We start from the raw sequence: 22518 nt of genomic DNA on the forward strand, positions 1-22518 counted from the left end.
TAGCCCTAGGGCTGGTTGAACAGAAGATGATTACAACAGTGGTCCCCCACGCACTTATGGTCAATAATCTGTGACAAAGGAGGCAAGGATATACAGTGGAGAACAGACAGCCTCTTCAGTAAGTGGTTCTGGGAAAACTGGACAGCTACATGTAAAAGAATGAAGTTAGAACACTCCCTAACACCATACACAAAAATAAACTCAAAATGGATTAGAGACCTAAATGTAAGACCGGACATTATAAAACTCATAGAGGAAAACATAGGAAGAACACTCTTTGACATAAATCACAGCAAGATCTTTTTTGATCCACCTCCTAGAGTAATGGAAATAAAAACAAAAATAAACAGATGGGACCTAATGAAACTTAAAAGCTTTTGCACAGCAAAGGAAACTACACACAAGACAAAAAGACAACCCTCAGAATGGGAGAAAATATTTGCAAATGAATCCACGGACAAAGGATTAATCTCCAACATATATAAACAGCTCATGAAGCTCAATATTAAAAAAACAAACAACCTAATCAAAAAAATGGGCAGAAGACTTAAATAGACATTTCTCCAAGGAAGACATACAGATGGCCAAGAAGCACATGAAAAGCTGCTCAATATCACTAATTATTAGAGAAATGCAAATCAAAGCTACAATGAGGTATCACCTCACACCAGTTAGAATGGGCATCATCAGAAAATCTACAAACAACAAATGCTGGAGAGGGTGTGGAGAAAAGGGAACCCTCTTGCACTGTCGGTGGGAATGTAAATTGATACAGCCACTATAGAGAACAGTATGGAGGTTCCTTAAAAAACTAAAAATAGAATTACCATATGAGCCAGCAATCCCACTACTGGGCATATACCCAGAGAAAACCATAATTCAAAAAGACACATGCACCCCAATGTTCACTGCAGCACTATTTACAATAGCCAGGTCATGGAAGCAACCTAAGTGCCCATCAACAGACGAATGGATAAAGAAGTTGTGGTACATATATACAATGGAATATTACTCAGCCATGAAAAGGAACGAAACTGGGTCATTTGCAGAGACGTGGATGGATCTAGAGACTGTCATACAGAGTGAAGTAAGTCAGAAAGAGAAAAACAAATATCATATATTAACGCATATATGTGGAACCTAGAAAAATGGTACAGATGAACCGGTTTGCAGGGCAGAAATAGAGACACAGATGTAGAAAAAAGAAGCATGGACACCAAGGGGGGAAAGTGGCGGGGGTGGTGGTGGTGGCATGAACTGGGAGATTGGGATTGACATGTATACACTAATATGTATAAAATAGATAACTAATAAGAACCTGCTGTCTAAAAAATAAAATAAAATTCAAAAAAATTTTTTAAAAAGAAAAAAATTTAAAAAAATACAGTGGGCCCCGGGTGCCCGCTGCCCGCTGTTGGGGCCATGGTACTAGTTGAAGACGCTCCAGAGTTGGGTGGGGCACCACACTCCAAAGCTGCTGAGCAAGGCTGAAGCAGGGCGAGGAGAGCAGGGCTTTGAAGGGATGCCACAGACTCACCATCAAGACAGGTAATAGCTTCATATTCTACAAAATAAAAATGAATGCAAACATCATAAAATGTTACATTTCAGTGTAGCGATTTTTCACAGCTTTACGGAGATATTCACATACCATGCAATTCACCCCTTGAAGGTATACAATTCAGTGGTTTTTGGTCTATTCACAGAGCTGTGCCTCCATCATCACACATTTAAACATTTTCTCACATTATCCAAAAAACACACACCTGTTAGCAGTCATCCCTAACTCCTCCTCCCCGGCCCCTGGCGATCACCAATCTCCTTTCTGTCTCTGCGGATCTATCAGGGCTTCTTTTTTTGCTGCCGAATAATATTCCATTGTATGCATGTAGCACATTGTGTTTATCCATTCCTAAGTTGTTTGGACAGTTTGGGTTGTTTGCACGTTTTGGTACTGTGAATAATGCTGCTATGAATGTGCAAGGGTTTGTGTGGACATATGTTTTTATCTGTCTTGGGTATAAGATTATGTTAGGGGACTTTCCTGGTGGTGCAGTGGTTAAGAATCTGTCTGCCAACGCAGGGGACACAGGTTCAAGCCCTGGTCTGGGAATATCCCACATACCACAGAGCAACTAAGCCCGTGCGCCACAAGTACTGAGCCTGCGCTCTAGAGCCCGTGAGCCACAACTACTGAGCCCGCGTGCCGCAGCTACTGAAGCCCGTGCGCCTAGAGCCCGTGCTCCTCAATGAGAGACCCCACCGCCGTGAGAAGCCCGCGCACCGCAACAAAGAGTAGCCCCCGCTCGCCGCAAATAAAGAAAGCCCGCGCAGCAACGAAGACCCAACGCAGCCAAAAATAAATAAATAAATAAATTTATAGGAAAAAAAAAATTATGTTAGAACTGGAATTACTGATCGTACAGTTAACTCTACATTTAACCTTGAGATGACTTTTCTAAAGCAGCTGCACCGTTCTGCATTCTCACTAGCAGTGTACAAGGGTTCCAGTTTCTCCACCCCTTCCCCAACACTTGTTATTGTCTTTTTTTATAACCACACTAAAGGCTGTGAAGTGTGATAAAGAGGTGTTATAGGATCTACCTTTTTAATCGTAATCAAACACATTTAGAAATAACACCAAAAAAGCAAACTATTGACAATTCTCCTGAAAAGACCTCTGGATCAGAGAAGCAATCACTGTTTCATAGTAAATTGACTCTTGTCCACTGAATTTGCCAGGCCAAGAAGTGACTCCCAAATCAGACTGTGTCTTGCTGTGTGATATATTTGCTGGCATCCAAAAGGGAAAGAGTCTTTCGGGGGGGCTAGAACTTGCTTTTCTTCTGTTGCAAAATGTATATTAGGGCCCTCAGGCCCAAGTCAGCGTGAGGGAGACATGGTTTGGGGTAAAGGCCTGAAGTCACAAAACAACGGCAGAGTGCAGCGAGATGTGGCTCACAGACTCTGCTCACAGGGTAGGCTTACAGGGATCTTGTTTTCAGGGCTGAAGCGAGGACAGCCTGGCCCAGCTGAGAGGACCTCTTGTGCTGGCTCTCCCGGCCGTGCCCGCTCGTCACCCCAGAAGTTTACACAGGCAGGGACAGTACACAAACTTAAAAGACCAATCCAGAAGAGTAGAGCAAATAAATCCAAAATAGAGCTCTCTGCACAGAACAATAAATAAAATAGATTACACCACTGAACCTGAGCAAAGAAATGAGAGAGGGCACTAAAGTACGTAAGTCTAGTCATGAAAAAAGAGTAAAATGTACCCACCAAATAGACTTGTATCAGAGATATAAGGAAATATAAATTTATGTATATTATGAGCAACCCCATGGCAACACATTTAAAAATCCATTAGAAATGGATTTTCTACAACAGAAGCCCAGGGATACAGAAATCTATCCAGTTATTTTATGGAACTGGCTTAATCTTATGTGACTACATGAAAGTCTAATTTCTGTACAGCAAAGAGTTACAGAAACAAGATTAAAAGAGTCTGCACCATATCTGTGCCACCCAGTACAGATAAAAGGCTAATATCCTGAAAAGACAAAGAGCTCCTTTAAATTGTTAAGAACAAGGCAAACATCCAAAGGAAAGTCAGCGAAACACACAAATGGAGAAGTCACAAGGAGGAACAGCCAATGTCCCTGTCACTTGAAGACACGGGATTTAAAGTGGCTACAAGCTGTGACTCTACCTGACAAGGCAGCAGAAAACAACAACAAACGCAAACCTCCTTGCTGGCATTAACATGAAGCAGCCTTTGGGAGAGAAAGCTGGGGACACCAGCCACATTTTTTTTAATTTTTAGCTGCGTTGGGTCTTGGTTGCTGGATGCGGGCTTTCTCTAGTTGCGGTGAGCGGGGGCTACTCTTCGTTGTGGTGCGTGGGCTTCTCACTGCGGTGGCTTCTCTTGTTGCAGAGCACGGGCTCTAGGCACACGGGCTTCAGTAGCTGTGGCTCGCGGGCTTCAGTAGTTGTGGTTTGCGGGCTCTAGAGCTCAGGCTCGGTAGTTGTGGCGCATGGGCTTAGTTGCTCTGGGGCATGTGGGATCTTCCTGGACCAGGACTCGAACCCGTGTCCCCTGCATTGGCAGGCAGATTCTTAACCACTGCACCACCAGGGAAGCCAGAACAATTATGTTTTAATCCTTGCAAAGGTAATAGCAAAAACTGTGAATGTCCGAAGCTGGCTGGGGCTTGCAGGGGCAGGAATTTGTTTAAAGTGCTGGTGAACCTGTAAGCCTTCAGATCCATAGTGAGATCTTTTTATAACATCCATGCGATGACGGAGGGACTTGACGCCTGCCCTGACGGTGCTGGCTAAATAACTCACGGCTGAAGCACCCCCTCAGCCGGGGCTTCCTTGACGGTAAAGTGGGAATAACGCTACAACCACCCTGTGAGATGGGATGAGGGTGACACAGACTGTTGACTGAGACGTACCCGCATTGGCCCAGCTACAAGGGCAATCTTGAGGGTTCTTAGGTACAGTTTAATCCTGTTGTTGCTGACAATGATCCCCGCCAGTGACACTGCTGATGAAGAAACAGGCCCGCAGTGAGAGCCGAGCCAGGATGCCAATGCCAGGGACTACAGGTAGCCCTTGCGGGGAACTCTCCCTGCACTTCTATCTTGTTTAATCCCCACAAACATCTGTTGAGGTGGACACGATCACCAGTCCCATTTTACAATGAAGGAAGACAGTGCTCGGGAGGTAAGGGGTTCTAGGCCCAGGCCATCCAGCCTGTAAGCGGCCAGCTCTCAATCCACACTGAAACCTCCGGGATCCACAGACCCAGGTTCGCATCCAGCACACGTCCCCCCGCGCCACTCTCCAGGCATCCCAGCACATGTCCTTCTGTTGACTGGGTGGGTCTCTTTGGCCCACATCCCAGATGCTAGCCTCTTCTGTCAGGAGGAAATGCAGTGACACGGCCTCACCAGTCAGGGCCCCTTGACCTGGGTGCAGGAATGCAGTGTTCCTCATCGGGGGGGATGGCCACAGCTTCACCCCACTCGCAGCATGGTACATGCAAGAGAAGTGGACGTATCGGCTCATGCTGGCACAGGCGATGGGCAGCTTTTCCTTCTCCAGGGAAACCTGGAGAACCTGTAGAGCAGTGCCCAGCAGGTCTTAAGGGACAGTCACAAGTCATGGCAGGAGCACTTGGTCGCAGTGGGGTGGCCAGTGGCAGCCTCTACTGCTTCATCCATACACTCCAAGCTCTCTTCCAGGCTGGTTTCTGGTCCCGGAGGGTACCAGGGCCTTAAAGGCAGGACACTGGGCCTCAAGGTGGACCAGCCCAGTCTCTGCTGCTATGTGCCAGCTGTCAAACGATACTGGACCTACAGTGTGCTCCAGGAGGAAGTAGGCCTGGGCCAAAGCAGGGGTGGCCAGCCTGGGCCTCTGCTGCTATGTTCACACAGCCCCAGCTCCCTTCCTAGCCAGGGTCTCTCATGGAGGGAACGGGCGTGTGAACAAACCTGACGACCTAGTGTGTGCAGGGAGGTGGGCTGGACCACAGTGGGCCCAGATTGAGTCCAGCTGTGTGCACCAGTGCCAAGAAGGGGCTGTGGTTCTGTGGGGGACAGACGGGGCTCCCTTGGCCCCAAGGGCAGAGAAACAGTCAATGACAACAGGAACAGCCACATCCCGGAAGATAACCCCAGGGATGGCCCGCAGTGCCTGGTCTGCTGTGCTCAGGCTGCACACAGCGCCCGGCCACCGCCACCGATGAGAAGATTCTCATAGCAAACCCACCTTAAGATGCCCAGGGAGCCGTGGGGCCATGATACTGCCTCGGGGACGTCACCCAGCAACAGCTGCTCCTGCTAACATCCCCCTGCCTACTGCTCCCACAGTGGCCCCTAAGACACTGTGTACTCTGTTCCCCAGAAGCCTCTGCCTCTGCTCTCCCCAGAGGGACTTGCCGCAGGGCCTTTGCACATGCAGTCTGCCAGACACACTCTTCCCCCAGTCACACCCTTCCTGCCTCAGCCCAACGCCCTCTGGCCTGTGTCAGCCTGCCCATCATGGCACTTCTCCCCGCATCCTCCAGACCACGTCCACATCCACTGGCCTAGCCCAGCCCCAGCTGCATCAGAGGCCACAAATGACCCACAGATAGAGTTGTCTCTCCAGCTGGGGTGGCTGTGGGGCTGCGGGCTCCTCCCACACCCCTGGCCTTGCCCAGACAAGGCCACTCCTCAAGAAGGGGGGGACCCTGAAGTAGGTGAGGGCACCGGCCCCTGCACTCCTTGCTTGTTTCCCCATCCACACAGACATCTGTGTACACATCCAAGTTTATTCTCGCTCTGCTGCGGGGCCAGGGTCATCCCACACTGTGCAGCTGGGGATAAGGCCAGGCTGGGGTTCCTGGCGACCCCGTGCAGGTCTGGGGTGTGGGTGACAATACAAGAGGGGGTGGTGATCAGCGTTGGGCCTAGTGCCTTCGGATGTCCTGTGGGCTGACCCGAGGGTTAGAGTCTCCAGGCTCCCTCACATACTGCCCGGTATATGTCTGACGTCAGGGGCCGGAAGGCTCGGGCCCGGTTGTCCAGCAGGTACAGGGGGTCAGCAACAATGCCCACGTTGAAGCCCTCGCGCACCAACCGGGACTTCACCAGTTTGAACGTGCTTGTGATCTCCAAGGCATCCTGCAAGGGCAGAGACTGTAACCCCGACTGTGACTGTCCCGCCGAGACCTCCCACCCACCTACTCCAGCCACGGCGAGCTCACCTGAACACGGATGAAATGGGGGGCAGCGTAGGCGGGGAGCCAAGTGCGCACGTGCTGGTACAGCCTCTGCCCGTCAAAGGCCTGGCCGGGGGCCAGCTGCACGGCAGCCATGCCCACCTTGCCCTCACATCCTGTGGAGCACATGCATTCTCAGCGGACCCGCCTCACAGTGCCCGCGGCTGGCTCTCTCCCCTGGGTCCCAGCAGCCCCCCGCCTGTAACAAGGCTCCGGCACCACCCACAAAGCAGTTGGCGGGTTAGAATGAGGTGAACCCCCCGCACCTGGCACAGGCACACCGTAGACGTTCACCTCCTGCAGGAAGTCCACGAGTGACAGCACGCCCTCCACCTCCCGCGTGGACACGTTCTCACCCTTCCACCTGCGGGGTTGGAGGGGGTGCTGGGACCAGGGCCCAGGAGAGGAGGCCCCGCCCCTGACCAAGCCCCGCCTCCCGGCGACTAGGCCCCATCCCCTCCGGAATTCAGAAGTCCCGCCCCTGGAAAGGAGAGGCCCCGCCTCCTTCCACAAGCCCCGCCCCCTCCAGAATCCAGAAGCCCCGCCCTGAGAAACCCCGCGGGACCGGAAGGTGTCCCCGAGGCGGTCGCGGAAGTAGAGGAAGCCTTCGTCGTCCAGGGCCAGCACGTCCCCGGTGTTGTAGTAAAGGTCGTTCGGGCGCCGCACGTTCTTCACCAACTTCCTTTCTGTGTGCTCCCGGGGCCCACGGTAGCCCAGGAAAGGTTGGTGACGCAGCACCTGGGTCAGCAGGAGCCCTGCCTCCCCTGGGGGGTAGGAGTGGGAGTCGGGCATTAGCCGTGGACGAGAACATCAGGGGCCCACCAGGCCGCGGCCGGGACTCTGCCAGAGAAGAGACAGAGAGAGACCCAGAAACAGATCCAGAGACAGAAAATGAGAGGCAGAAGGAGAGAGAAGGTGGCATCAGGGAGTCCATTAGAAATAGGGGACCACCGCCGCGGAAAGGAACCCGGAGGAGTCTCTGCAGGGAGGGTCGGGAAGGGAGACGCTAGGGGGATGGATGAGTCTTCAGCTGCTGCGAAGTCGAGCTTGTGGAAGGACAATTAAGGCTCCTACTGTGTGGCCCCACAGGGGCAGAAATAGAATCAGCGGGTGGAAATTGCAGGGAGGCAGCTGGGGTCAATATAAAGAAGATCCTTGCAATCACCAGTTAGCTATCAGTGTAATGGGCTGTTCCAGGGGGTAGTCAGCAACTTTGTAGTCGTGCACATAGGGCTGGGTTCATTCGCTCAACAAACTGACCTCTGGCCGTGGGCCACACAATATGCTGGGGGTAGATATTAAATAATTGTATGTATAGCACAATACCTGCCACATAGTAAATGTTATCTAAGTGTTAAAAAAAAGAAAGAAAGAAAGAAAAGAAATAGGGAAAGGCTAACAAGGATGGACGAGGGAGAGAGGCAAATGGTGGTGGGAAGAGAGCGATTCCGCCAGGACCTTGCAACGCCCCCGGAGAGAAGACCCTAGGAGAAGGTTCAGGACAAGAGATAGATGCCTGGGAGGATGTGACTTCCGCAGAAAGCTCAAGAGAACAAGTCAAATGGACGAGAGGTTGAGGCAGAGCTGGGCAGAGCTGACAAGCTGCGAGGGAGAGCGCCCCGGACCGCCGTCAGACAGGCCTGGGGCTCAGGGTCAGGTGAGGACTGCAGACACCACCACTGGACCTCAGCCTCAAGGCTTTGGGTGGCTTGTTCCAGCCACGGAGGAGACTGAGGGTCTCCACCCTTCCCACACCCTGGGAAGGTTCTCCAGCCCCCATACCTGGCCTCGCAGGGATGCAGAGGCCCCAGCTGTCCCTCACAGGCTCCTCTGTCTCCATGCTGTACTGTACAAGCTCGAAGGGGGACAGCATCTGAGTGGAGGGTGGGGAGGTGTCAGCAGAGGTCCTGTGGGCTCAGCCTCAATCAGGGCCACTGTCACCCCCAACACACTCACTCGAAGGAAGCAGCTTATCTTGCCCTGGGCCCCACAGCGCCCTGGATAGTTGACAAAGCCACCGTTGCCTTCCGTGGAGCCGTAGACTTCCCAGATCCGAATGGGGCCAAAGCGCTGCTGGAAGGTCTCCCACACTTCTGCCCGGAGTCCACTGCCAATCGCCAGGCGGACTTTATGTGTTCGGTCCTCTGGCCGCTGCAGGGACATCCCAAGAAGGGTGAGGAGGAGGTGCCCTTGGGTGTGCCCAGGAACCCTTACCCGGGAGGGCTATCTTGGGTCCTGACCTGAGGAGCTACCTGGGAGGTGATGGGCGGCCTTTACCTTGGTGATCTACCTGAGTTCTTACTTGAGCAGTTACCTGTAGTCTGTACCTGGAGAGTTACTTGCAGGGGTTACCTGCAGAGGTTACCTGGGAACCTTACCTGGAGCGATATCTAGGGGTGACTGGAGGCCTCATCTGGGGTCTTACCTAGGGGAAACATCTGGGGTCTTATATAGGGGTAGTTACCTCAAGCTTTTACCTGGGGGGGGTGGTTAACTGGAGGCCTTACCAGGAGGGGTTACTTGGGGGCCTTTACCTGAAGGTAACCTGGGGAGTGACTTGAAGCTTCATCTTGGGGAGTTATCTGGGAGCCTTACTTGGGGGTAGTTACCAGGAGCCTTTCCCTGAGGGGTTACCTAGAGACTATATTTGGAAGGATACCTGGGGACCTTGCTTAGAGACAGTTACCCAGGGTCCATACATCATTGATACATAGCATGAGGCCAGCTCACATCTAGTGAGTTTATCCTGAGCCACACCCTGTTCTAGGCACTTTACGTGTTTAATTCTCACAATACTCCCTTGAGGTATTATTCCTGATTTCCAAAAGAGGACACTGAGGCTGAGAGACGTGAAGTCACCTGCCCAAGATAGCACAGCTGATCATCAAAGCAACCATGACTGGAAACCTTGTGTGGGACTCTGTCCGTGCCTCTTGTCTGGGGTGTTTTATTGATACCTGAGCAACCTTGCTTGAGCCCTGGACTGAATCTACCTGAGATCTTTACCTGGGATGACTCCTGGGGTGTCCACCTTGGAGCCCTAATCTTAGCACCTCACCTGGGGAGTGTTGCACAGGTACCGCAGGACCTCGCCCACATACTGGATCACAGTCACACCATGCTGCCGACAGTCGTCCCAGAAGCAGGAGGCAGAGAACTTGGGGGCCAGGACACAGGTCACTCCTTGGAGGGAGGAGAGGAAAGGGTTTCAGGTCATCCTTCCAAGCCACTGTGAGAAGCTGCTTTGATCACCTGGCTGTGGCCCCTGAAACCCAAGATGACATCAGGCTCACCTCTGTGTTGCTGGCCCAGCCAAAACTATTCCCATGAGAAGAGCACAGCCGAGCCTGAGTTTGAATCCCGTCTCCAGAATGTGTGGAAAGCTCGGTGCCTGGTACAAAGTGAGCACTGCTGAATAAGGGCTGTGAGTAGGAATCACTCTTGATTGTGATAAATGTCTTAGGAATGTCTAGCTCGGCAAATGGATAGATGGATGAATGGGTAGGTGGATGGAAAGGTGGGTGGAAGGATGGATGGGTGATGGATGGGCGGGTTGGTGGATGGATATATGGATGTTCTGAAGGATGGACACATGGGTTAATACATCTTAGGGGCCACTACATCCACTCCAGGAAAGTGCTCCCTCCCTTTCTGATCCCCTCCTCTGCAGCTGGCTCTGTGGATGGCACTCTCCTTACCTCAACCCTAACCCTCAACAAAACCCTGAAAGCTAAGTACCATCCCTGCACCCAAAGGGACGATGGCTCGTGTGCTTGGTGAGGTAGCAAGTATGTGTCTTCTTCGAGGCTGTATCTTGACGGAGGTGAAATATAATGCCCTCTCTGTGAAAATGGATGCTGGGTCCTTGAAAGAGATAGCTTTGTTAGCAACCCCTAGTGAAATGCCTGGATTCGGGAAAGGTCTTCAAGAGCTGCTAAAACCAGGGCGGAGGTTGATAAGGATTTTTCCAGTGAAAGCTTCCCAATTCTTCTCAGCCTAAGGTAGGATCCCAGTTTTGAGCAGCCTCCAATGTGACAAATTAGCAGGCACTTTGCACCCCACCAAGGTTCTTGACAAGAATAATTGAACTGAATCTGAAAACATCTCTAGAGGGAACATCTAGTCTACCAGGAAGTGTGGGAGGGAGAGGAGCAGAGACCAAGCAAGCAAGTACAATGAGAAGAGTTTAACTGCAAAAAGACAGTAAGACAATTGGGGAAATTTTTAACATGAAGTGCACATCAGATAATATCAAAGAGTTACTGTTAATTTTTTCAGGTGTGATGATCACTCTCGTTACAGTTTTTTAAGGCCTTACCTGTTAGAGATACATACTGCAATATTCACCAACAAAAAGATAGCGTCTGGGATTTGCTCCAAAATAATCCAGAAAGCAGGAAGGGAGTACATACGAAATAAAATTGGCAACATGTTAACAATTGTTGAGGCTGGGTGAGAATATGGGAAGCGTCATCAAACTATCTGCTCTGCTTTAGTGTATGTTTGAAACTGTCCATGATTTTAAATTTTTTAAATAAAATATGAGTAAAAAGACAAGTGGGAGTAAGGGGGAGGCGATAAATGAAACACAGAAGAGCAGCATGCTGATGGTGGCTGAAGCTGGGTGGTGAGTACTTGAGGATGCATGTAGAGAATTTTAGAAATTTTTATATTTCAAAATTTTCCATGTTAAAATTTCAGGGAAGAAAAACAAACAAACAAACAACAACAACAACAACAAAACAGACCAGCGCAGTCTGTTGACTGAATTCATGGTCAGGTGTCTGGGGAGACAGGCTGATGGAGTGCTTGGTGAGTGTTCCCTCACTGGCTCCGCCTGCGACGATGACAGATATGAGTGACCAACACTCATATCAGCTCTTTTCACCTCCTGACCACAGCACAGCCATTAAGGACGGTCTGGGTGTCCAACCCTCTGTCCAGGTAGCCCTGGGGCTCGCTGTCCCTTGTCGAAGGTAAGAACCTGGGGTGCTGGGTAACCTCTGGGGCCTTGACATCCAGTCTGGCAGTCCTGTGGATTGGGGGGTGGTCCTCAGAGAAGGGCTTACCAAGCTCCAGGCAGCTAAGGACCCCAAGGACCAGCCCCATCGTGTGGTACAGAGGCAAGACCGTGTAGACCACATCATCCGCTGTGACCCCACACAGGGTCAGCATCCCGCTTATCTGCAGCACCCGCTCATACGTGAGGATGGCTGGCTTCGGGAGCCCTGGGGGATGAAGGAACGGGAAGAGTGGGGTTGTGCACGGACAGCACTCGAGGCACCTGCACGCAGGAGTGGGTCTCCAGGGCCAGGTCTGCGCGGTCAGGGGTTTGAGGCTCCCGAAAAGTGGTCAAGCGTGGGACCTGTGGGTGGGCTTGGGGAGGACAAGTTGGACGAGTTTAGAGGCTGAACTCCAAAGTTCAGGGTTTCAGCGGCTGTTTACTGGGCAGAGGCAGGATTCTGGCGCTGACCATTCAGATAACACTGGGGGTCAGAGTTCGGCCAGGTGTCAAAATCAAAGGGCAGGGTGGGTTTCAGGTCAAGTTTGAGGCACAGGTCAGGCTTGGAGTCACGTCAGCGGAAGGGTTCAGAGGTTGGGCTAGGCTGCTGGGCGCCCTCACCGGTGGTCCCCGAGGTGTAGATGAACAGGGCTGGGCTTCTCAGCTTGATCTCAGCTCGAAGGTCAGCGGGCACGGGGTCTGAGGGTGCAGCATCCAGGGCAGCCCCCAGAGCCCTCACCCCCGGCGTGGGGGAGGAGCGGCTGAGGTAGAAGCAGCGGATGTTCTCTGCCTGCAGCTTGGGAAGGACCTCCTCCAGGTTCTCCCGGAGGTCTGTGGGAATGCGTCAGAGGAGGAATTTAGAGGAGGCCCACCTTTGAGGTGGGGGGGGAGGGACCCGAGATGTGGGAGAGGAGCCCACTGCCAGCCATCGAGGAAGCAGCCAGCAGAGAAAAGCACCTGCCTTATCTGTAAAGAACCCCGTAATTAGTATTTGGGGGCAAAAAAAGTTGAAATAGCCATGTTGAAGAAAACACAAAGCAGAACTCTGGTGCCCTCTGAATTACTTTCCAGCAACTAAGTTTTGGCCCTAATTGCCTGGGGGTGGGTGAGGGGCACGGAGCTCTTGCCCAGCCCCCACCAGGACCCTCTGAACTGCAATCCTCCACGTCTGTCTCCTGCCCCTGTCCCCACCGCATCCGACCTCCGCTGGTCTCTGAGATCCTCACCTGGGTCCACCACCAGCACCCGAGCCCCAGAGGTCAGCACCGAGTGCACCAGGGGCGCCCCCCGGCCGTGCGGATTAATCCAGGCCACCGGACAGCCCAGCTTGGCCAGCCCGAGCCACAGACCCAGGGCAGGAATGGTCTGCGAGGGCAGCACGAGGAGGGCGGTGGGCTCCTGAGCGCGGGGCCCCGTGGCGCCGCCCAGTTCGGCCTTCATGACCCACGCCGCCCGGCAGGCCCTGGCGTCCAGCTCCCCGAAGGTGACCGACCGGCTCCCCGGCCCCGTCCACACCAAGATCGCGCGCCCTGGCTGCGCTCGCACCCGCCGCTCGAAGGAATCTACGAAGGTGTCAGGTGGCTGGCGGCTCAAGCGCGCCCAGATGTTCAGGCCCAGGCGGAGAATCTTGAAGACGTAAGCCAGGTCTGCAGGCAGCCAGCGCAGCCCTGGGGGCGGCTGCGTGGGCAGCAGAGCCAGCGTGAGGGCCGCAGCTGCCAGACTCAGCCAGTGGGGCATCCAGGGGCCGAGCCAGGGCCACGCCAGCACAGCCAGGCCCAGCAGCACACAGCAGGCGGAGTCTCCCAGGAGCCAGCGCAGGGCCAGGGCCACTGCTGCAGGCCATGCGGACTGCCCCAGGCCTCGCAGCAGCAACAGCAGCAACAGCAAGAAGGCCAGTCGTCCCCAGATGCCCATCGTACCTGCTCCTGCCTCAGGGAAATGTCCAGGAATGCCCACCTCTTGCCCGGGCTGATGACCCGTCAGCCCCGCCCCCTGGCGGTGACCCAGAGGCTGTTGACCATGGTGGTGGCTCCAGGACTCTGCCTCCAGCCCTTCTTAACCCCAACTGTTTCACTCTGCCTGGTCTTCCGCGTGGTTCCAGCCCCTCTGCCTCTGTCCCCCACGCTGCGCCCCAGGCACTTGGGAAATAGGTAGAAATCCCTCTCTCAGGAAACTGAACTTCCAGCCATGCCAAATGCAAATTCAGCAGGATAGCAGGGCAGCTCTGGTTGTAAGCACTGCCTTCCCATCTGCAAACCTCACCAGGAAGTTCTCCTGTGGCACCTACTTAATCTGAATCCTCCGGGAGATGGGGCCTGGCCGGGATGAGCCCCCAGCCTCCTGCCAGGTACACAGCAGGTGCTCAGTAAGCCCTTGAACACCTGCAGTGCCCGAATTCAAACCCAGCTCTGATCCCCAACCCATGTGGTCCACTCTGACTCTCTGCCTTACCCTTGGCATCAATGGGGACCATGCTCAGGGTTCAGGAGGCTGAACTCTGCCTGGAATGTGGGTCTGGCAGTCTATGCACGGTTGGACCAGGAAAGCCTTAGCCCCCGTCCTCTGGGAGGCAGTCACAGGGGGTAGCGCAGAGAAACGTTGCCATTGGCCTAGGATCACCGCAAGCCGGGCTACTGGAGCGCCCTACAGGCCACACCGCCCTCACCGGCTCCAGATACTTTGGACTGGGGTGCCCAGGCCACGTGCCGACAGTGTGATGGGGGCACGCGAAGAGTAGCCTCGAACTGACACTGGCTGGCCATCTTCCGCAGCCCAATGAGCAGCCCAAGGGTCCCGGCTGCCGCTTTCTGCCCTTCCCCCATCCCAGCCCTGCCTGGCACTTCCGACCTTGCCGGCCAGGACAGCTATCCTGGGGCTTGGACCCCCTAGTGGCAGCCTGGCCCCAAAGACCCCCTGGACCCCCCAAAAGTGAGGTGCTCAACCATCATGCCCATCAGGACAGGGGAGGAGAAGTCTGAAGGCTAGAGAGTCTGTCTGGAAGATCTGGGGGGAGGGGCCTCGAAATCTGTATCTTGGGTGGCAGCAGCTGGGATTGTGGCTGCGAACTTCCCACACGTGGCCTCCCTCTCCGAGACCCGCCTGGACCCCTCCCCACAGGACCGAGGGCTCTGGGAGAGTCAAGCGCCAGTCATACGTGCACCCCACTCCCACCCAGAGAACAGAGACACGAGATGGCTAAGCAGATCATCCGCTCGCAGCCCAAAGGAGCCCAGGGAGCAGCAGGCATGCTGCCCAGGGACGGGGGCACTGAGGCCCGACACCCACAGACGGTCTGTGAGGAAGAGGAACACACGGGTCCGGGAGCTCACGCTTCCGGGTTTCGGCCCCACGGCCCACAGTCCTTTATTACAGAGCAGGGGTCCCAAGACCAGGCCTCAGTCCATGATGGGCCCACCGGAGACGCCCCAGGCGCCAGATGAGGGAGGATTAGCTCGGGTCGGGGAGGCGGGGACATTTCCCGGCCTGACACAGGGGCAGGGGAGCAGACCCCACCCCACTCACGGGAGGGGAGGGGCGTGAACCAGAGTCGGAGCCATGAATCCTGGGCCCCGCACCATGGCTGAGCCCTAGTTCAGGTTGGAGACGATCCAGTTCTCAAGAGGTGGTCGGGTCCCTGACCATCCCCAGCCAGCCCCCACCCGGAGGGCCGAGTACGTAGGAGGAGAAGAATAAGGCGGGCTGGGCTGGAGAGAAGGGTGGAAGCAGGAGGAGGGCCTGCTCTCAGGAGAAAGCGTGGGCTGGTGGCGGGAACGTGGTCAAGTGGCCGCGTTAGGCGTGACAGCGGTGGGGCTCGAACGATCCGCCGGTGGGCGTGGCCAGGCCCCAGGCCCGGGTCAGGGCGCAGGGTGCGCGGCCAGGTGGCGCTCCAGCAGCGCGCGGTGCGAGAAGACCTTGCCGCAGGCGGGGCACGGCGCGCGCTCCGGCCGGTGCGTGCGCATGTGCACGTTGAGCGAGCTCTTCTGCGTGAAGCGCTTGGCGCAGACGGCGCACTGGAAGGCGCGCACGCCCGTGTGCGTGACCATGTGCTTGAGCAGGTAGTCGCGCAGCGAGAAGGACCGCCAGCACACGGCGCACTGGTGCGGCTTCTCCCCTGCGGGCGACAGGGTGGGCAGCAAACTCAGGTCGGCTGGGAAGGGGCCCCGGGGCGCCTTTGCCGGGCAGGGACTCCCCTCCCCAACCGGACCAGCCATCCACCCGGAATGCCCCCGCCCGGCAGCGACGCCCCTCTCCCCGACCCTTAGGGTCATACCGGGATGCCACTGCCTGTCTGTGACCCACAACTCCAACAGGTAGCCTCCCAGCGGGGAACCCCGCAGGTCTGGGACATCGTTGCCCACCGAGGCTGACCACTCAGGTCTACCCCCACCTCCAGGGACCTTCCCGCCCCCAAACCGCACCGTGCCTGGCACAGGGCCGGGCTACCCCTCCCCCATCCCTGCCACGCTCATAGAGCGTTCTGGACCGTCTGGTCGCTGGCCACCATTCTGGGGACAGTCTAGCAAGGCCCAGCACCCTGACACTGGGAAAGACCCCGGCATACCTGCCCCCTCCCTGCTGGTTGCTATCATGTCCCCGGGGTGACAGAGTAGGCTGTCCCCCTCCCCCTGAATCAGAGAGGGGGAGACAGGCTGGGTCTGACCCCTAGGGTCATCAAGTATTAACAAAAAGCCTATCTCCGATGATCAAGGGGCTCAGAGACCCAGCCCGGCTCACCCGAGTGGATGAACATGTGCTTGGTGTAGTTCTTCCGGGAGCTGAACGTCTTGTGGCAGTGACTGCACTCATAGGCGGGCGGCTCGGCACCCGGGGCGCGCGCAGGGGTGGTCGAGGGGGTTGCGCTGGGAGCGGCCGGTGGGGCCGGGGCCTCCCCTAGAGGCGCGCTGGGAGCTGCGTCCGGCTGGAGCGCTGGGTAGAAGGCGGGTGGGGGCGCAGGGGCCGGCCCCGAGGGCGCGGGAGGGGGCTGCGCTGGCGGCCCGGGAGCGCCCAGATGAAAGGGGAAAAGCGCGACGGGCGGCCCGGGGGTCTTCACGCCAGGTGGGCGGGGTCCGGATAGGACACAGTCGGGCGGGGCAGGGGTCTCGGCGGGACAGCCTTCAGGGGCGGTTTGATCTCCGTCTTGCCAAGCGGAGACGTAGCTGTCGGGGAACACGTCCTCGGCAGCCGAAGTCCCCCGGAGGAAGTCCCTCCCGGCGCCGCCGTAATCGGAGAGACCGGCGGGCGCAGGCGGCTCCTCGCGCGCGCCGTCCGCGGCCGCGGGTAGGAAGCCGGCGGCGCAGTCGGGGAAAGAAGGGGGCGCCTGGCCCTCACCCGGGCCGCCGCCTTCGCCATCCTCGCCGTCGGTCTCCTCATCGGTCTCGTCGTCGTCGTCGTCCCCGCCGTCGTCTGGGGCAGCGGTCAGGGCAGGGTCGGCGTCCGATCCCTCCGCCTTGGCAGGCGCGGGGGGCGCGGGCAGCTGCAGGCGCGCGGGCTGACGCTGCTTGCGTGTGTGCGCGGCACCGGGGTGGCCCGGGGGGCGCGCGGCCAGCAAGTGGCGCAGGCGGTGGCGCAGCTGCGCGGGCGCGAGCGGCGGGGGCACGGGCGTGGGCAGGGGCGCGGGCGCGGGGGTGCCCGGGGCAGGGGCGCGGGCGCGGGCTATGATTTGCGTGCATTCGTCTATGACCGTCTGGATGCGCAGCACCGACGCGGCCGTGAGCACCTGCAGCGCTTCACCCTGCGCCACCACGAGCGAGCCGCTGTAGAGGAACTCGACGAGCTGGCGCACCGTCTGCGCGGGCACCACAGGCGGCACGCGGATCTCAGAGTGGCCGAGCAGCAGTTTGTCCTGGAAGAAGGGCGAGCCGGCGGCCAACACGCAGCGGTGTGCACGCAGTGAAGCCTCGCGGATGCGCACAGTCACGTCACAGAAGTGCCCACCCAGCCGCTGCCCGTTGAGCGTCTCAAGCAGGGATCGGGAGAAGTTCTGCAGGTGAATGTGGTGCACTGCCTCCGCCGCCGCCATCTGCACCGGACAAGCGGGTGTGGGCAAGAGGAAGTCAGCCAGGGACCCCCCCTCTGCCCCAGCGTTCCCATCCCTTCAGCAGGACAGGGCCCAAGGGTGAACCACACCCCCAGGCTTCAGGAACCCCAACCTTCTCCAACGCCCCCGGCCCCTCGAAGTCCTGCTTCCCAACACATGCAACACAGCAGGACTCCCTGCCCCCACCCCAGGGCTTCTGCAGCCCGCTCTGCCTCTGCAGCCCGCAGCACACCGCTGTGAGAGGGCTGGGGATACCAAACGTTTGCTGCCCTCCGGTCTTGCTCACTGCCAGCGTGGGGAGCTCCAGGGCTCGCTTCCCCTATTTTGCCCCACCCACCCTGCCCGGAACTCTGGTATCCATCCTTCCCCGTATCCTCCTCTGACAGGACACCCTGTGGAGAAGAGGGCGGGGACCCCTATCTAGAACAGGCTTCCGTGTCTCACCCACTCCCCACCCTGCTGGCTGCGACTCCCACCACGAGTGGCTTCTTTTTGATCTCCCCTTGATACAGCCCCCAACCTTGGAACATCCAAGGCCCTGTGCAGACCGAGGTCCGCTGCCTCAGAACCTGGCTACATTAACTAGTGTATATGGAAGTCTTCGCAGGGGTGTAGCTGGCATGAATTGCCTCTGGGGCTAAGCGATTCGGGGTGTGCATAGTCACACAGAGTTGAGACTAGGTTGGGCCTTAGCCTAGCAGGTGCCCTGCGGGAGGAAAATACATGGTCTCTGGCCCGCTCCAGCACAGCTAGCGGGAGATGCCTCCTGCAGCCTGATGCTTCCTGGAATCTTGATTGGGCCTGTGGGGCGCAGGGTGTGGGTGAGGCGTAGAGAGGGGGCTTGTGGACTCTGCAGGGGTGTGTGATTGGCTGGGTGCAGGTGGAGCAGCACAGGCCTCAAGATCAGCAAGGCTGAGCAATATGGACCCTTCCTGGTAAACTGTGGCCTCGAAATCCCAGCACTGCCCACCCTCTGGCACTGGAAAGGGAAAGGGGTACCACCCCCCAGGGAACAATGGGCATCTGAGAAGCTCAGCTACTTCACCATCAAACAGGCATCGTGCTGGCTTGGCCTCAGTTTCCCCTCTATCTTAGATACCTGGCTCACCCCGCACCCAGGCCACACACACCTCCAGTCTAGGGGAGAAGCATCAGTCGGGACACAGGACACACCCTGAGACCCACCCACTCTGCACCAGCCTGGCTCAGGTGAGGCCTCTCTTAACCCCTCGAGGTCTACTTCGGTCTCAGACTCACCCCCTCGGGCGCCTTACGCCCAAACAGCCTTTCCTTTGCTGGGGCCATTCATGATCCATATCTGACCCCTCAGACCACTTTGCACACCTCCACTGCCCCAGTAACCTCCTCGCGTCCCCCCACCTCCCGGTCTATTCCCGACGCGACAGCCAGAGGGAGCCTGTTCAGACCTAACAGATCGGGACCCTCCTTAGCTCAGAGCTCGCCAGGCAATTCCTTAAACAGGCCAACCCCGCACGTACCGTTACCTCTGCCACAAGCACCCTTCACCGTCTTTTTTCACCCAGCACCTAAAGGACTTCAAATCCGTGCCCGGGCAACGGGGGCAGAAACCTGCGCCTCAATCCGTAGGGACTGAACCCTTCCTCTTCCGATCCACCCCCGCCGTGCTCCCCAGCAGGCTCCAACTATAGTGCAGGTGCGGCAGAGCCTCTGGGCGCCTCGGAAAAAAGGCCCACCTTGAGACGCTGCACCCAGGCGTCCTCGCCACCACGCCTTTGCCCACGCCATGCACTTTGCTCCGAGCACCCTCTCCCGTCCTCTGCGCCATTGCCCGCGCCTCACCCTGAGTCCAGCACCCCCTCCTCTGATCTGCTCCGGCTGCGCCCGCCCCAGCCCCGGCCGACTAGGTTTCCCGCCTCCGCGCTCTTGCCCGCGAAGTGCCCCCGTCCTGCAGCGCCCCCTCACGTCTGCGGCGCGCGCTCCAAGCCTAGCGCGGGCGCCCCTCCCCTGGCACGCCCCGGCCTCCCCGCCGGCCCTGCGGCAGGGGGATGCCCGCCTGACCCCACCTCCGGCTCCTCCTCAGGCACCAGGCCGGGCGGTGGCCGCCTCCAGCTCACCACTTTCAAGGCCGCACTTCCGGGCCCCAACGCCGGCGGAACCAAAGTCCGCCGCTGCAGCGGCGCGGCGAACCACTAGGTCAGAGCAAGTTTCCGGTGTCTCCATGGAGACTAGTCGCCGCTGCAAGGTCGCACTTCCGGCCAAAGTCGCAGGGGCTGGGACCACCAGGCAGTGTCGCCCTAGAGACGGGGCGGGGGCGGATCCTGTGCTGTCAATCTGTGGGCCGCGCCCACTCGCCTGTGCTGCGGGGCGGAAGAAGGTGAGAGGGAAAGAGGGTGGGAGGGCGGTCGGCTCCGAAGACCCTGGCGGGTCCCGGCAGGTTTAAACCCCACTGCACCCCAGCCTTCCACCCATATGGATGGAAGCAGCAGTAGGGCTCGCCCCTGGTGTCGGACTCCAGCCCGAGTGGGGCCTGGGGGCTGCAAGTGGGATATGGGAGCGGACGCCAACCCGGGCCGGCCCTGAGCCTGGGTCCCAGGTAGAAGATGGAGGCAGCCAGACTCGATGCCCCTACACCAGGCCCACCTGCCCCAGGGCGAGTAATGTTCACTTAGTGCCCTCTGCGTGCCACACTCTGGGCCGAAGCTAAGAAGGCGAGTGGGGTGTGTGTATGTGTGTGAGCTGGGTCCTACGTCTGCCCGGAGGGTGGTGAACAGCCAGACTCCAAAGACCAGAAGACACTTTAGGGGGCAGAATCTGTGGGAAGAGCTGTCTGGGCAGAGGAACAGCCTTGATCCGCAAGGGCCTTGAGGTGGGGCTGGCTGTCCAGGACATCCATGAACCAGGCCCACTAGATGGTGAGGCTGCAGTGGTGGGCTGGCTGGGCCTTGTGCCCTACTCATGGGGGCTGAAGGAAGGCGGGGAGTCGGGGGGGAGCGGTGCCTAGACCTCAGTGGACCCCATGCCTTGTGCAGCAGCTGTGGAGTCCAAAGTGGAGGGGCTGACTTCTCTGCTGCCAGTATGAGGACAAGGTCAGCATGCCGGCCTCCTGCCTCAGGCAGCTGCTGAGCGAGCGGTCGTGTTGTAGACGTGTTCTAGACGTGTTGCAGACGTGTTCCAGGCAGGGAAGGGAGGGGATGTGCCAGGTGGGGAGCATTCCATGGCCCATGCCCCGAGGAACCTCATTAAAATCCCAGTCCCGTGGCCTCATTGTCCTTGTTCAGAATCTAAGTCCTTCACGACGGCCTCCCCAGCTCACTGGGTCTTCTTCCATCCAACCTCCTCTACCCAGTTCCCATCACTGTTCATTCATCTCTGGCTTCACAGGCCCCTTGCTGTGCCCACCTCGACCTGTGAGGCTAGGGGTTCATCTGTGTCCTTCACCTTGACAGACAGCTATTGCCACTACGACCCAAACAGGAGGACAGTGGACCTAGTGGGGCAGCACACATAAGAGGTCCAGAAGGCAGCAGTGGCTGCTCAGACCTCAGCAGGGAAGGCCAAGCGGGGGCAGAGTCAGGGTAGGAAGGAGAGGACACGGGTGGCTTCAGAAACGTTCTCAGCAGATGAGGGTGCGATGGAGGACCTGGCCCTGAAGGAGTGTGAGAGACAAGAGGAGACACCCAAGCCCCGACCCCTCTCAGGCTGCAGAGGAGATGGGAGCTGTGGCCTCCAGCGATACAAGCCTTCAGAAAATGTCTTCTTTGCTTTTCTCTCCAAAGACCTTGTCCGGTGATTGTGGGGGCATCTCGAAGAATAAATAGTGTGGCTGAGGACGCAGGGTTAAGATGCCAGGGGTGGGCCCATGTGGCCTGCCAACATGGCAAACTCCCGACCAGGTCTGAGAGTCTTGGAGGCGGTGGGGATGAGAATGCCACAGTGAAGGGAAGAAGCCGAGAGCTCACGGCAATCACAGACACATGAAAGGAGCAGAAGAAATTGAGCTCCCACGTGACTGGGCCTCCTGAGCGCGGAGGCAGGCCCCCACCCCCAGCCACCCAACACACACACACACACACAGAGTTTTCGTTTTATTTATTTATTATTTTTTGGCCGCACCGCACGGCTTGTGGGATCCCAGTTCCCCGACCTGGGATCAAACACGTGCCCCCCTCTCCAAATGAGACATGGAATCCTCACCACGGGACCGCCAGGGAAGCCCCTACAGTTTACGTCAGCAGTCAGAAGGCTCAGCCCCTCCTCCCAGCTCAACCAGGGTTCCCAGCCTCTCTCCAACCTCCTGCCGTGGCAGCCACTGTCCACGGGCGAAGCCCAGTGTTCAGGCCTCTGAGCCCAGCCCTATCCTAGTGGGTCTGGGCTGTGCCAGGTGTGGGATGCAGGGCCCAAGACTCAGTCTGCCAGGAGCTTCCCTCGGCCAGCCCAGGGTTAGACACCAAGAACGTCCCCAGGAAACAGGGTGGAGACCGAGGGAGGTCCCTGGCAAGGCAGGTACCAGCAGTGGAGGGTTTAGCCCTCCAGAAGGTGCTGAGAGGAAATGGAGAGCCCTTTGGGGTGGGGGAGGGGCAGTGGCAGGATCCCGAATACACCAGAAAGGCCCTGGAGGCTGCAGGCTGGGGAGGGGGCTGGAGGGGAGCCCGGACCCAGGCCCTGGTGGAGGCAGTAGGAACAATGGGTGGGACCAGGCAAAGTGCCTTCAGACTTAGAAGAAAAGAA

The 22518-nt window shown here is 57.4% G+C and overlaps 2 protein-coding genes across 7 annotated transcripts; both read right to left on the reverse strand.

The window, feature by feature from the left end:
* Positions 1-6456: 6456 nt before the first annotated feature.
* On the reverse strand, positions 6457-13685 carry SLC27A5 (solute carrier family 27 member 5). The gene is made up of 10 exons (XM_068527261.1): positions 12998-13685; positions 12393-12602; positions 11839-11997; positions 9828-9952; positions 8726-8920; positions 8552-8642; positions 7335-7533; positions 7036-7133; positions 6755-6885; positions 6457-6671 (listed from the first exon to the last, which is right to left on the reverse strand). Exons 1-10 carry the CDS (start codon positions 13683-13685, stop codon positions 6495-6497), a joined length of 2073 nt encoding a protein of 690 aa, XP_068383362.1. The 3' UTR covers positions 6457-6494.
* Positions 13686-15113: 1428 nt separating this feature from the next.
* On the reverse strand, positions 15114-19949 carry ZBTB45 (zinc finger and BTB domain containing 45). Of its 6 annotated transcripts, none has more exons than XM_068527274.1 (3): positions 19905-19949; positions 16506-17790; positions 15114-15882 (listed from the first exon to the last, which is right to left on the reverse strand). In XM_068527274.1, exons 2-3 carry the CDS (start codon positions 17788-17790, stop codon positions 15626-15628), a joined length of 1542 nt encoding a protein of 513 aa, XP_068383375.1. In that variant the 5' UTR covers positions 19905-19949; the 3' UTR covers positions 15114-15625. The 6 variants fall into 6 exon arrangements, with proteins under 6 accessions (XP_068383375.1, XP_068383371.1, XP_068383376.1 ...); XM_068527270.1 differs by having other exon boundaries at positions 19854-19933; XM_068527275.1 differs by lacking the exon at positions 19905-19949 and adding an exon at positions 19753-19784.
* Between the last annotated feature and the right edge of the window lie 2569 nt (positions 19950-22518).

The sequence above is a fragment of the Eschrichtius robustus genome, chromosome 19 (genome assembly GCF_028021215.1).
Source record: "Eschrichtius robustus isolate mEscRob2 chromosome 19, mEscRob2.pri, whole genome shotgun sequence".
Classification (NCBI taxonomy): domain Eukaryota; kingdom Metazoa; phylum Chordata; class Mammalia; order Artiodactyla; family Eschrichtiidae; genus Eschrichtius; species Eschrichtius robustus.